This window comes from Ruditapes philippinarum, unplaced genomic scaffold (genome assembly GCF_026571515.1).
Source record: "Ruditapes philippinarum isolate M1 unplaced genomic scaffold, ASM2657151v2 ctg1282_1_1_1_1, whole genome shotgun sequence".
In the NCBI taxonomy this organism is placed as follows: domain Eukaryota; kingdom Metazoa; phylum Mollusca; class Bivalvia; order Venerida; family Veneridae; genus Ruditapes; species Ruditapes philippinarum.
The window spans coordinates 600-14,772 of NW_026854582.1; the positions used below are offsets into that span (position 1 = coordinate 600).

The window sequence follows — 14,173 nt, forward strand, 5'->3', positions numbered from 1 at the left end:
TTTTGTTTTTATAATGCAAATAATTCAATATTGAGAGACAATATTGCTGAAAACGGGAAGCACAGAGAAATAAATAACAAGAAATCATATGGATCAGACCATTATCAAGAAATATTTGTTATGCAGCATATGTTTTAATAATGTATTCATTGATTAGGCTACCAGCCACGTTATACCAATATAGATAAATAAAATTTATTGTATCTAAAGTCATATCAAACTTACGTTATTGTAATGTTCTAAACAAGTAGACAAACGTCTAATCGAACTTTAAAATCGATCACCAATCGAACTCTGCTAACAGCACTCACTAACTGCGTGATCAATGAATAAAGAAGATATTTTTATACTGTCAGTCAATTTTAGTGACAAAACATTTGGGCCGGTCTATATTATTTTGCAAAGTCTTTAAAGCATCGATATTGGATATTTCAGTTATCTAACGGGGGCAGCCGGAAAGCGCGCAATAAAAAGACGGACCAATATTTGCAAACATTCTCTTGATAAGAAAATAACGTTGTTGAAAGGAAAATTATAATATTTTGACACTTTGTGTATTACTTTTATTTTCTTATATATTTCAATAAAACATATGATGGTATAGGGAAAGAACAGAATTAGATCGTCATGCATATTCCAATCTTTGTAGCAGCGGCTCTTCTACAGATTGGTGTTTTCACAGGTGAGATATTTCCTCTTAGGTTTATGTTAGGTGAAAGAATCACATCTTTAAGTCATAGAGAATATTCTAAAGGATTGCATAAAGTGATTAGTAAAGTTTATATTTCTAATATAGAAAGGACTATAATTCAATATCATCAACATCAAAACAATTTTAGACCGTGTTTAGAGCTGATTTAAAGTTAATCACAGTCAAACTCCTTTGCCAAAAGAACTGTCAAGTTGCTAAAAAAAACATTCTTTACAATATTAATTTATATTGAAGTTTTAACGCTTCTATTTTAATATATATACTAAGTCATATTTGCTATTTGTTTAATGTTAAAATTAGAGAATTGTTCGTATCTATTCGAAAAAATGTGGGTGATGTGTCTCTTTAAAAATTACTGTGTTTCAAAACTAAAACAAAGACGCATGACAATGCATTTCAAAGTAGTAAAAAACGATGTATTTAACAAAAAACAAAACAAACAAAAAAACATGTAAGCATGAAATATCTAGGAAAAAACGTGAACATGCAGATAAATACAAAAAGCTTACAAAGTGATATATTTTGAAGGACCTCTGTACTTTTTTGGGTCATGCAACTTCTACACCAATATGTTTGAAATAGTTAGATTCTTGTTGTTATTATTATAATAAATGTACTTCACATATTAGATAAAATGAGACTGAATTTACCTTTGCATGCTAGATTAATTTTTATTTTAAACATAATTGTGTATCTATGTTCTATTTTATATTTATGCGAATTCAGTTAAGGTTGCAAAGACCGTGACGTCTTTATACTTAAATGATAAAGCGTTTTCTTTCTTGTTTAATTCAGAAGCGTGGTGTATTTTTGACTCCATAATTTTAGATTTATAACCTCATTTGCATTTTTATAGGTTTTATAGGCTATTTTAAAAAACACAAGAACGAGTTTAGAACAATTGATGTCATACTTTCTGAAAATGTTGATATAAGTCACGGATTTTATTTTAAACAGATGTTAAAAATGTCTTTGTTCATCTTCTTATAATAGAAGCTTTAAGATTATGTCTCCCAATTCTGACACACAAGTGTGATATTAACTTTAGACAGATTTTAAATTAACATAGTGTAATTATATTAGTATTGAAAAAGAGGTTAAGAAAATTTTAGTTCATTTTAGATATATTGTAACTTTTGTCTCAAGAGGCAAACATATAAGATTTCTTTGTTGTAAATAAAGGCTTATGTCATATTTTATATATAATATATATTACATTTTATATAAACGGGACAGTTTGGTTTAAATTCATCACTGTAACCTATCAACATGTTATCTGACTGTTTATTTTATCACACTCTGCGGGTTGTATAAAGTCCTGAAAAATCTCTTAATTAGAAGACGCGTTTTGATTGTTGAGCAGTGAACGACCATTCTATGTGAGACGTGACAATACATCTAATTATTGCATGAAACGAGGACTTTCATCAATATACATAACAATGTTTAAAGGGTGTTCGGATGTTCTAAAAATTAAATCATACCCGTAAGTGCATAAAAAAATGTATTCATGAATGCCAACCGCCCAATGGTGACATTCATTTGTTACAGTTTGTATACTGTGAGGCTTTAAGCAACAAAGCAAAACCTAAAATAATACTGAATAAGGTTTCTTCACGATACGATAACACTTTCGATCACAACATAATGCTTCTCTAGGCTTTGAAATAACTATAAAAAATGGTGGAAAACATTGAAGAAACCTAATGCATTTCCTTTAAACCTTTATAAGGGTATTTAAAACAATAGTGTTCCAAGAATGTTATGTTTAAAGATCCTGTAACACATTTTTTCATGGTTTTATTTCATAAATATGATGCTCAAATTAAGATGTGTCAACATTGTAAGTTACAATAAGCATTATTTATAAAGATATTACCGAATTTAACATTTCATGTAAATAAAGGGAGGCAATTAGAAATTTATTTTCTATTAATTCCAAGTCAATTTTTTCAATAAGAAATGAATGCATATAATTTATTGATTAAATATAATGTGCACAAATATTTGCAATATTTAAGTCACTTATGTTAAATTCCTTTCTTTCTTTTCTTTTCTTCCAGAAGTACTGAGTATTTTAGTATTATTTAGTAGTAGCGTTTTCATGTTTCTACTTTTCGATGTATGCATAATTGCTATAGTATAAAAATGTTTCAAGTAATGTTTTTTTGAAATCAGCTCGAATGTTAACATATAAGCACAGCTGATAAAATCCACTCAAGTATGTTATCGAATGACTGCAACTGATTACAAATTAGATTAGGAGGTTATATACTAACTGCCATGCAATCACATTTGCGGATGCTTTATACTGTTCGATTAATAAATATATCTTAATGGTGGACTAGCAAATGCTAGCCTAAATGAGTTTGGACCATTACATTTGCATTACACTACTAACCATGTGCTGGTACATGCACATTTAACACTTTTTTCAGAATTGCCGAACTAATCGAACTTTATTTTTTTCTTATTTGCCTGCCTACTAAATCTTCAAACATAGTTTGATGTGATTTTAAATAATTAAGCTATCTTAACTTATTATTATTTATATTATGTTCACATGCTATTTAACTTTGATTTGAATGTGATGACGGGTGCATTTAACGTCGTATTACTTATGTAAATAGTTTTATAAAAGGAATGAATTACAACCATCAATTAAGAAGATTAAAGTTGACATAAACATGCCATTACATAACATAATAATTATATTCTGACAGTTATTCATAAATTAGATATATTACGTATTGCTTACTACCAATTGATCAATCAATGTCTATTTGTATATCTAGTTAACCAAACTTGTTATTAAATAGACCAAGATATAAAGGAATTACATAATGTGTGCTTTTTGCAATAGATGAAAGGAGTTTCTTGACCTGCTGAATTAGTGTGCGGACTTCACAAGCTTTGCATTTAAGAGTAAAAAGATTTAAACTGAACAGAACAGAACAACACTATATTAACTCTAGTTACATGTAGCAACAGAAGAGTGTACAATGCATAGTATATCAATATAATAAGTGACAGGGCAACTGAGCATTTAAAAAGTACTATCGATTATCTTTTTTATTCTTTAGACATCATATTATTAAAAGGAGTGGGATTTTGGGGTAGATCTCCGTATATGTTGGAGATTCTTTCAAGGAATCACCCTCAGTCCTCTAAGAGTTGACGTAATTCGTTAGATTGTCTGCCGAATCCTTGTTTGTGAAAGGCACGGAATCACCAGTTGGTGTAACACATGATGATTCCGTCATGCACGAGCAGAACTGGATATTACACTCAATATTTTTGCTTGTTCACTACCAAAGTTTAACTATAAATCTAGTGATCTATGTTAAACCAGTTAAAATATAATATTAGTAGAATAGGTACAAGTACAATACATGTACCTACCTATTCTTCTTATTATAATATCCAAGACTGACAAAAAACAAACTTATAGGATAGGAGCTAAATTAACCGCTCCGTATACCACCATATCACGTGATCCCTCATATTAAAATAATTAAAATACAAAAAAAACTTAGTTCCAGACGATTAAGGGTTGAATGGGTGATATCCTAGTAAGTTAAACCCTTTGAAGGACTAAATATTCTCTGTTTTGTATTTCACATATTTTTTTATTTAAATTTGTATGCTTAAATCTCATGTTCGTAGAAAGTGGTGGTAGTTGCAAAAACATGATTTGTTTCAAATGCGTCATTTTCACAATCGCTGTAAATTCATGTCATATGTCAAACAATTTGAATTTTGGCAACCGGGATTCATAAAAAGATTCAAATTTGATATCTAAATTCTTAAATCAATTTTGTCATATTGTATTAGGACAAGCTGTGCATTTATGACACTGCTGTTTATCATATCAGTGTCATTTTTGGCATAAGAAAATATATGACACCAGAACACATGTCTTACAAAAATTACTTTACTGGCAAAAAATGTCCAGTTTATATAGTACATTTTCTATTCTGTTATAAATTTGGTCGGAAATGTTTATACTAGATATTTTTTAAACCCTACACTTGTGCATATACTCTTGATTCATGTTAATTTTCATAAAAAATTGAAAATGTATTTAAAAGTATAATATTGTGAACTGAACAAAAAGGTAATTTACCAATTTCAAACGGTCTTTACAATCCACGTTCATTACCAAAAAGCGGTCGGAATATGCAGGAATAGCCCTTACTGTGTTAGTCACGCAGTAGAAATATGGTGATAAATAAGTCATTAATTTAATGCACATAACATGTAAATTATAACTTGAATCTTGATTTTTTTTCACCTTTCTTAAAATCTTAGTTTGACTTTCTTGAAATATTTTGGTTCATCTTGAGGTATGCATCTTTAAGAATATAAAAAAATAAGATTTTTAAATAGTAGTTGTGTTTTTGTGATTTATCATTTAATTTTAATGTGTTTAGTTTAAAAGCGATAGATAAAATGCTAATTATATATACTGTTATATTTTATATAATTTAAAAAATGTTTTAAATGCGACACGTATAAAACACAATTGGCCCTTGATCTCTTTTAGAAATTTGCATATTCAAATAAATAGCATATTTTTATAATTTTCCATAATGAAAATTATGCAAGTAATCGTCTATTCATTTAAATTAAAAACTGCGATATTATATGATATCTGACGGAATACAAACACAATAGAAACAAACTGCTTAAAATCGTTACATATCTAAGCACTTTATCATTTCTAAGTTGTCATTCTTGTCAAGTAGACGGGAATATATAAAGGTTAAGAGACGAGCAAAAGCGATATTTTACTCTAAAGAAAAAATTAATATGTCACAAATGTCAAAAACCTCACCGCGTAAGTTTTGGAAATACATAAATAAATTCAAACGTAGCCCGTCTGATAGAAACAACTTAGATTCAGATAGTTTTGTTAACCATTTTTCAAATATTTCTAATTTGCCGCACAGTAATTTTAATGCAGACGATTTTATTCAGTCACGTGATGCACCGTTATATATTGAACAGTTAGATTGTCCGATCAGTGTGGAGGAAGTGTCGAAAACTATATCTTCGTTGAATAGAAATAAGAGTGCTGATTATTTAAATATTGTTGCTGACTTTTTCATTGATGCTAATATATTTATAAGCCCATATTTGTGTACTATTTTCAATAAAATCTTTGAGACTGGCATTTACCCAGAAGCATGGTGTAAAGGGGTAATTGTGTACCTATTTATAAGAAAGGTGATCCCGAAAAATCCTTCAAATTACCGTGGCATCACGTTAGTAAATTGTATGGCAAAAATATTTTCCTTAGTACTACGTAATAGGTTAAATAAATGGTGTGAATCAGAACAAATTTTTAACGATGTACAGTTTGGTTTTAGAGATTCTAGATCTACAGCTGACGCTATTTTTATTCTACATTCCCTTATCCAGAAGATACTTGACAACAAATCAAAACTATATTGTATTTTCATAGATTATGAAAAAGCGTTTGATACTGTAATAAGAGATGCATTGTGGATTAAATTGATTGAAAATGGCGTTAGCTGTAAAATGGTTACTATGTTAAAATCCATTTACTCTTCTGTATTATCTTGTGTCAAAATTGATTCTAAATCAAATTTTTCTGATTTTTTTGAGGTAACTCTAGGCTTAAAACAAGGCGAGCCATTATCTCCCTTGCTGTTTATTTTATTCCTTAATGATATTGATCAGTGTATAGATCTTAACAAAATGTCTAACAACGACCTAAACCTTTTATCTAAATATTTGTTACTTTTTGCGGATGATATTGTGTTGTTTACAACTGACCCTGCAAGCTTGCAGGCACAAGTTGATAATGTTTTTGAATATTCATGTAAATGGGGTTTGAAGATAAATGTTAATAAAACTAAAAATATGTGTATTTGAAAAACGTAAGTCAGTCCATAATTTTAATTTATTTATAAATGGTCAATTGGTTGAAAAAGTAGATAGTTTTACATATTTAGGAGTGAAATTTTCTTACACAGGTAGCTTTGTTGAAGCTGTGAAAGCACTATCAGATCAAGGTCTAAGAGCTTACCACAATCTTCTCGCACTCTTTGATAGAGTTAAATTCGATGTTAAAACAAAATTATACTTATTTGAAAGAATGGTAGCTCCAATCTTATTATACGGGTCAGAGGTTTGGGGTATATATAAGCTGAAAGATATTGATAAACTACAGATAAGATTTTATAAATATGTTTTAGGTGTCAAAAGACAGACCCCAAATTGTGCTATCTATGGGGAACTAGGTAAATTTCCTTTGTCTGTTCTATGTAAGGAAAGAGCTTTACAATTTTGGAATAAAATCGTTAAGCGCCAGCAGGCGCCTACATACCATATTTATTTAGACCAATGTATTAATGGGAATGATAAATGCTGGGCTAAACGCGTTCACTCTGTTATTACTGATATGGGCTTCCCGTACATTATTTATAACTATGCAGTTAATGTCAATTATAATATGTTATTTAAGCAGAGAATAAGAGATCAATTTTTACAACAGTGGCATGACTGTATAGATAATATGCCAAAGCTTGACTACTATAAGAAATATAAAACACAGTTTTGTTTCGAGGAATATCTTAATTTTGTAAAAAATGACAATTTACGTAAACAATTATCATGTTTTAGATTATGTTCTCATTCCTTAGAAATAGAAACAGGTAGATATATGAGAACTGATAGAAATAACAGATTGTGTAAATTATGCCCGTATAAAAATGTTGAATCAGAATACCACTTCTTATTATGTTGTCCCTTATATTCAGAACTGAGAAAATCTTTTATAAAACATGTATCTTTTCCAACTTTAAATAAGTTCTATTCTATTATGTCATCAGGAAATAAAAGTAGAATATTGCAACTATGTAAATTTTTAGATAAAGCATTCGCATTAAGATCTAGTGTTTTAGAAACAATGCAAGAATTGAAAATTTGATATGTTTCTGCATTTTATGTGAACATTGTATATTTGTATTGAATGTATTGAATGTATGTCATATTTCAAGTGATTTATGTATGTTTTGTATGTATTGCCAAAGGCAAAGTTTTGTCGAAAAATGCAATAAAATTTGAATTGAATTGAATCTAATAATTAGGTATTGAACAAATATTTCACAAATAAATCATTCAAATGTAGACCAAACGTAGATCAAACACGGCTCTTTTATATTACTTGTTATAAAAAAAGAAAGACGAAATTTAGATTTCAATTTCAACTACTTTCAAGATATGTTTGAGCATTATTGAACGTTTTTTATTTGCTTTGTTGTGGTAAATAAAACACATTTTGTCGTTTAAAAACTTGTAATTACGTACGATATGTATCATACTGTATTGTTATTAGTTTTTAATAAAGAGATTTATGGTTAGCACGTCAAATCCATTGAATTTTGCATTGCATTTTTTATTATTACAATAATACATCTCGTACTTACGGACTAGAAATGTTTCAAATTGAAAATGATATCTTGTATGTCTAATCTGAATGCGTTGCGCAAGTGCAATTATGAATATAGATGGATAATTATTTATATGACAAACTAACCAACGTAAGTTTAGAATGAAAAGAAAAGAGAGAGGGAAAACTTCTAATTATAAAATTATAAAAAAAAATCTTTCGAATGACGGTTAACTGTTTAGCGCTCATGGATAGTTAACTAGTTAACTCTAAAGAACGGTTCACTGATAAACGTTAATAAACGGTTCACTGATTAACGCTTATGAATGGTTCACTGATTAAAGCTGATAAACAGTTCACTGACTAAAGCTGATAAACTGTTCACTGATAAACGATAATGAACTGTTCACTGATTAACACTTTTGTACGCTTTATTAATTCATGTAATTAAAGCCTATTACGGTTCATTTGCAACATCATTTACAGACCTCCTAAAATGCCCTGTCAGACAATTACGTTACGATTTGAATATTATGTTGATAAATTCTTTTTAAAATGACTTTTATCGGAGGACCTCTGTATGACAATTTAATCATGAGTGTTTATATTATTTATTCATACGCCACTCTTCAAATGTGAAAATGTTTGTATTAATATTCATATTCCTTTAAGTAGCAAAAAATAATATTTCAAAATGGAGGTTTATTTACAATTTCCTTTTTTGACATGGCTATTATTATACTAACAATCAAATTTGTTTCAAAAGTAACACATTTAAGTAAACAAGCATATCTGTATGAAAACCTTTCTTAAATATACATTTATTATTCAAATAGTTTAGTGTCATAATAAAATAGAAAAAAAAACACTTTTAAATCTATTGTGTCATAAAAATCACTGATCACAGGAGAAACATAGGTCAGGTCGTTTTGTTTGTGTCAGCAAAGACTGAAAAAGTATACATCAAGTATAAATTAAAAAATAAAGAATCGGAAGTACATTTTTTTTGTGTGTCATTATTCGTGTCTTTAATTTTTTTTATTTTCCATAAATAAAAATGTCACGTTATATAACAATAATTGTCACATATATTGAATTAGTTCATATCCTTGCTCGTGGGGTTTAAGCCATTGACTTCAAACCACTAGCCCCTCACTTATGTGGCCTCATATCCAGCCAAGGACTTCTTCTTTCATGTGAGAAAGCTATTCAGGTACCTAACGTAACATTGGTGATTTTATTTAGCACATGCGCACCTGAGGTCTTCCTCCGTCAGTAAAACTGGAAAGTCGCCATCATTATGACATTTTCAGTGTTGGTGCAACGTAAAACCCAAGCCTAAAAATCGTCATATCCCATAAGACTAGGAGTGGGGTATGCGTGTGCCAAACAGTTATGTTTTCATTTAATGTAGGTTTTTTAAATACTTGTATTATTTACGTTCATAAAAAACTATTCTGCCAAGCAAGTCTTTCCACCACTTTCACATCCTACAAGTAATTGAAATTTTACTGGTATCTAACAAACTTATTTTCAATGAGTATATGATATATTTATGGACACATACTGATTTTTAAAATGATATTTTACGGGGCTGAAGCATTAGCGTTGCTGCAAATAGTAACTCATCTTGTCCAAAATCAAAATGCAAATGAAATAAAGTTTTTTTCATGTAAATAATATCAAATATTTGACCTTTGAGCGACCCTTTCAAATTACGCTGAATTATTGATAGCCAACAAAACTGGTGATGGCAATTTATATTAAATAGATCTAGATCTAGAGTTCATGATTCACATGTTTCGTTTTCGGTCCACTTAACAAAATCGATAGAATGATGGTATAGTATAATGGAATAAATCAGCAATTTCGCACGCAATTTAGAGAAAGAAAAAACAATATTCATTAGCCTCTTACGTAAAGCGTTCTTTGATGTTCTCTTTTATTTGCTTTACAGTTAAGATAGTTTCAATAAAATTGTGATAATAGACATGCGTGGCTTATTTTTTTTTTATAAGACTCAGATCTGTAGAAGGCAAATACTGCTTTCTTTATTTATAATTGACTATGATGTTATGCCTTGTTTTGTGTTATAAAACATTAAGTATGTTATTATGACACATGTAAATGTCTTATTTTAAATTAGTTTATTCTTAAGTCTAACACTGATAAAATGCAAAATGTTAAAGTACCCGAGTAATCTTGTTTGCTGTAGATACATTTTAATTCATATATGAGCCGCGCCATGACAAAACCAACATAGTGCGTTTGCGACCAGCATGAATCCAGACCAGCCTGCGCAGCAATGCTTACAAACCCTATAACAAGTAGAGACACTGATAGCGAACAGCATGGATCCTGATCAGACTGCGCGGCTGCGCAGGCTGGTCTGGATCCATGCTGGTCGCAAACCCATTATGCAAACCCATTGGTTTTGTCATGGCGCGGCTCATATTGTTTTTCTATGTTGCGCAAGTAATTCTGTTACGCGAAGTTGAAATATGTATCAATTTTCTAAAAAAAAACGAAATATTTTCTGAACATTAAACCGAAATATGTTTTATTTTTCTAAACATAAAACCGAAATACGTAACAGTTTTCTAAACAATAAACCGAAATTATTGTAACTGTTTTATTTCAAGAACATACATTTTTTATTCTTAAATTGAAAATTGTTACATAATGACCAAAAAATAATAGAAGAATTAGTAAAAAATAGATAAAAATTGAAAAATAAATAAACTTTTCCCTGCCGTTTTCAGGTAGATGGTGCCCCTCACTGAAGTCAAATTTGATTTATATTTATGTATGTGAGAAGTTAGCAGTGAACAGTGAGCTAAGCAAAAAGGCATTTCAATATATATAGGGAAGGTAATGATCTGCTGTAATGCTCAGCTGTTTTGGGCATCTAGCAGGGCATTCCTAAATATAGTGTAAAAATGCTCTGCTGGAACGCTCAGCTGGCTAGGCAATCTAGCAGTGCATTACTAAATATAGTGTTAAAATGCTCTGCTGGAATGCTCAGCTGGCTAGCTAAGCTGGCTAGGCAATCTAGCAGGGCATTACTAAATATAGTGAGAAAATGCTCTGCTGGAATGCTAAGCTGGCTAGGCAATCTAGCAGGGCATTACTAAATATAGTGTAAAAATGCTCTGCTGGAATGCTAAGCTGGCTAGGCAATCTAGCAGAGCATTACTAAATATAGTGTAAAAATGCTCTGCTGGAATGCTAAGCTGGCTAGGCTATCTAGCAGAACATTACTTAATATAGTGTACAAAAGCTATTCTGGAATGCTAAGCTGGCTAGGCAATCTAGCAGGGCATTACTAAATAAAGTGTAAAAATGCTCTGCTGGAATGCTAAGCTGGCTAGGCAATCTAGCAGGGCATTCCTAAATATAGTGAAAAAATGCTCTGCTGGAATGCTAAGCTGGCTAGGCAATCTAGCAGAGCATTACTAAATATAGTGTAAAAATGCTCTGCTGGAATGCTAAGCTGGGTAGGCAATCTAGCAGGACATTACTAAATACAGTGTAAAAATGCTCTGCTGGAATGCTAAGCTGGCTAGGCAATCTAGCAGAGCATTACTAAATATAGTGAACAAATGCTTTTCTGAAATGCTAACCTGGCTAGGCAATATAGCAGGGCATTACTAAATATAGTGTAAAAATGCTCTGCTTGAATGCTAAGCTGGCTAGGCAATCTAGCAGGGCATTACTAAATATAGTGTAAAAATGCTCTGCTGGAATGCTAAGCTGGCTAGGCAATCTAGCAGGGCATTACTAAATAAAGTGTAAAATTTGCTCTGCAGGAATGCTCAGCTGGCTAGGCACTATAGCAGAGCATTCCTTAATATAGTGAAAAAATGCTCTGGTGGAATGCTCAGCTGGCTAGGCAATCTAGCAGAGCATTACTAGATATAGTGTAAAAATGCTCTGCTGGAATGCTCAGCTGGCTAGGCACTATAGCAGAGCATTCCGTAATATAGTGAAAAAATGCTCTGGTGGAATGCTCAGCTGGCTAGGCAATCTAGCAGGGCATTACTAAATATGGTGTAAAAATGCTCTGGTGGAATGCTAAGCTGGCTAGGCAATCTAGCAGGGCATTCCGAAATATAGTTAAAAAATGCTCTGGTGGAATGCTCAGTTGGCAGACTGATTCTGAGTTCCAGGATTTATTGTTGCCAAAGTTCTATTGACATATTCGACTTCTAGGCAATTCTGAGGCACTCGCAGACTTTCAGGAATTTTTGGTACCAATAGAAATAATGATATTTTTTACTTCTAAGGACCTTTAAGATACTATTTCATTGTCCTGCGACTTTTTGAAGGACACTCGCAGACTTTCAGGAATTTTGGTGCCCATGCTGATATTGACAATTAAGACTTCTAGGGACCCTCAAGAGTCCATTTTGGTCGTCTGCGACTGATCCTTGGACACTCGCAGACTTTCAGGAATGGTTGATGCCAATGGAAATAATCATATTTTTGACTTCTAGGGACCTTTAAGAGTCCATTTCATTGGCCTGCAGCGTATTGTTGGACACTCGCAGACTTTCAGGAAAGTTTGGTGCCAATAGAGATGATGGCAATTTTTACTACTAGGGACCCGCCAGAGTCCATTTTTATGGTCTGCGACTGATTATGGGACATTCGCAGACTTTCAGGAATCTCTGGTGCCAATGGAGATAATGACATTTTTTACTTTTAGCGACCCACCAGAGTTCATTTCGCTGGTCTGCGACTGATTTTGGGACACTTGCAGACTTTCAGGAATTTTGATGCCAATGGAGATAATGACATTTCTGACTTTTAGGGAACCGCCAGAGTACATTTCTTGGGTCTGCGACTGATTCTTTGAGACTCGCAGACTTTCAGGATGTTTAGTGCCATTGCAGATCATGACTTTTTTACTTTTAAGGACCCCTTAGTCATAAACAGAGCATTTTTACCCTAAAATGTCATTATCTGCATTAGCACCAAAAATTCCTGAAAGTCTGCAATTGCCCAATAATCAGTCGCAGACCAACGAAATAGACTCTGGATGGTCAAAAATGTCATAAATTGTAATTATCTCTATTGGCACCAACAATTCCTGAAAGTCTGTGGTTGTCCAAGATTAAGTCGCAGACCAAAAAAATGGACCCTGGATGGTCCCTAGAAGTACAAAATGTCATTATCTGCCTTGACATCAAAAATTACTGAAAGTCTGTGAGTGCCTCAGAATCAGTCGCAGACCAAGAAAATGGATTCAGAAAGGTCCCAATAAGTCAGAAATATCATTTTCTGCATTGACACTAAAATTCCTGAAAGTCTGCGAGTGACTCAGAATCAGTCGCAGACCAACGAAATAGACTCAGGAGGGTCCTTTTGAAGTAAAAATGTCATTATCTCCATTGGCACCGAAAATTTCTGAAAGTCTGCGAGTGTTCCAGAAACATTCGCAGACCAACGAAATGGACTCTGGATGGTCCTAAAAATTCACAAATGTCATTATCTGCATTAACACCAAAAATTCCTGAAAGTCTGCGATCGTCCCAGAATCAGTCGGAGACCAAAGAAATAGACACTTGAGGGTCCCGTAGAAGTCAAAAATGTCATTATCTGCATTGGCACTAAATATTTCGGAAAGTGTACGAGTGCAAAATAATCAGTTGCAGACCAACGAAATTTATACTTTATTTAAGAATGCCCTGCTAGTTTGCCTAGACAGCTCAGCATTCCGGCAGAACATTTTTACACTAATTTTCAGAATGCTTTGCTGGATTGCCTAGCCAGCTGAACATTTTTAACACTATATTTAGGAATGCCCTGCTGGATTGCTTAGCTAGCTGAGCATACCAGCAGAGCATTTTTCGCACTATATTTTGGAACGCTCTGCTAGATTGCTTAGCCAGCTGAGCATTTTTAACACTATATTTAGGAATGCCCTGCTAGATTGCTTAGCTAGCTGAGCATACCAGCAGAGCATTTTTCGCACTATATTTTGGAACGCTCTGCTAGATTGCTTAGCCAGCTGAGCAATTCAGCAGAGCATTTTTACA

The 14,173-nt window shown here is 32.1% G+C and overlaps 1 protein-coding gene across 4 annotated transcripts in view; it reads left to right on the plus strand.

Annotated features, from left to right (window-relative positions):
- The first annotated feature begins 430 nt into the window (after positions 1–430).
- LOC132740513 (fibrocystin-L-like) overlaps positions 431–14,173 on the plus strand; it is an 83,649-nt gene continuing 69,906 nt past the window's right edge. For all 4 annotated transcript variants that reach the window (XM_060728429.1, XM_060728428.1, XM_060728432.1 and 1 more), the window contains exon 1: positions 431–682. In XM_060728429.1, coding sequence (XP_060584412.1) covers positions 628–682 — 55 coding nt within the window. In that variant the 5' untranslated portion in view covers positions 431–627. The remainder of the gene's footprint in view (positions 683–14,173) is intronic.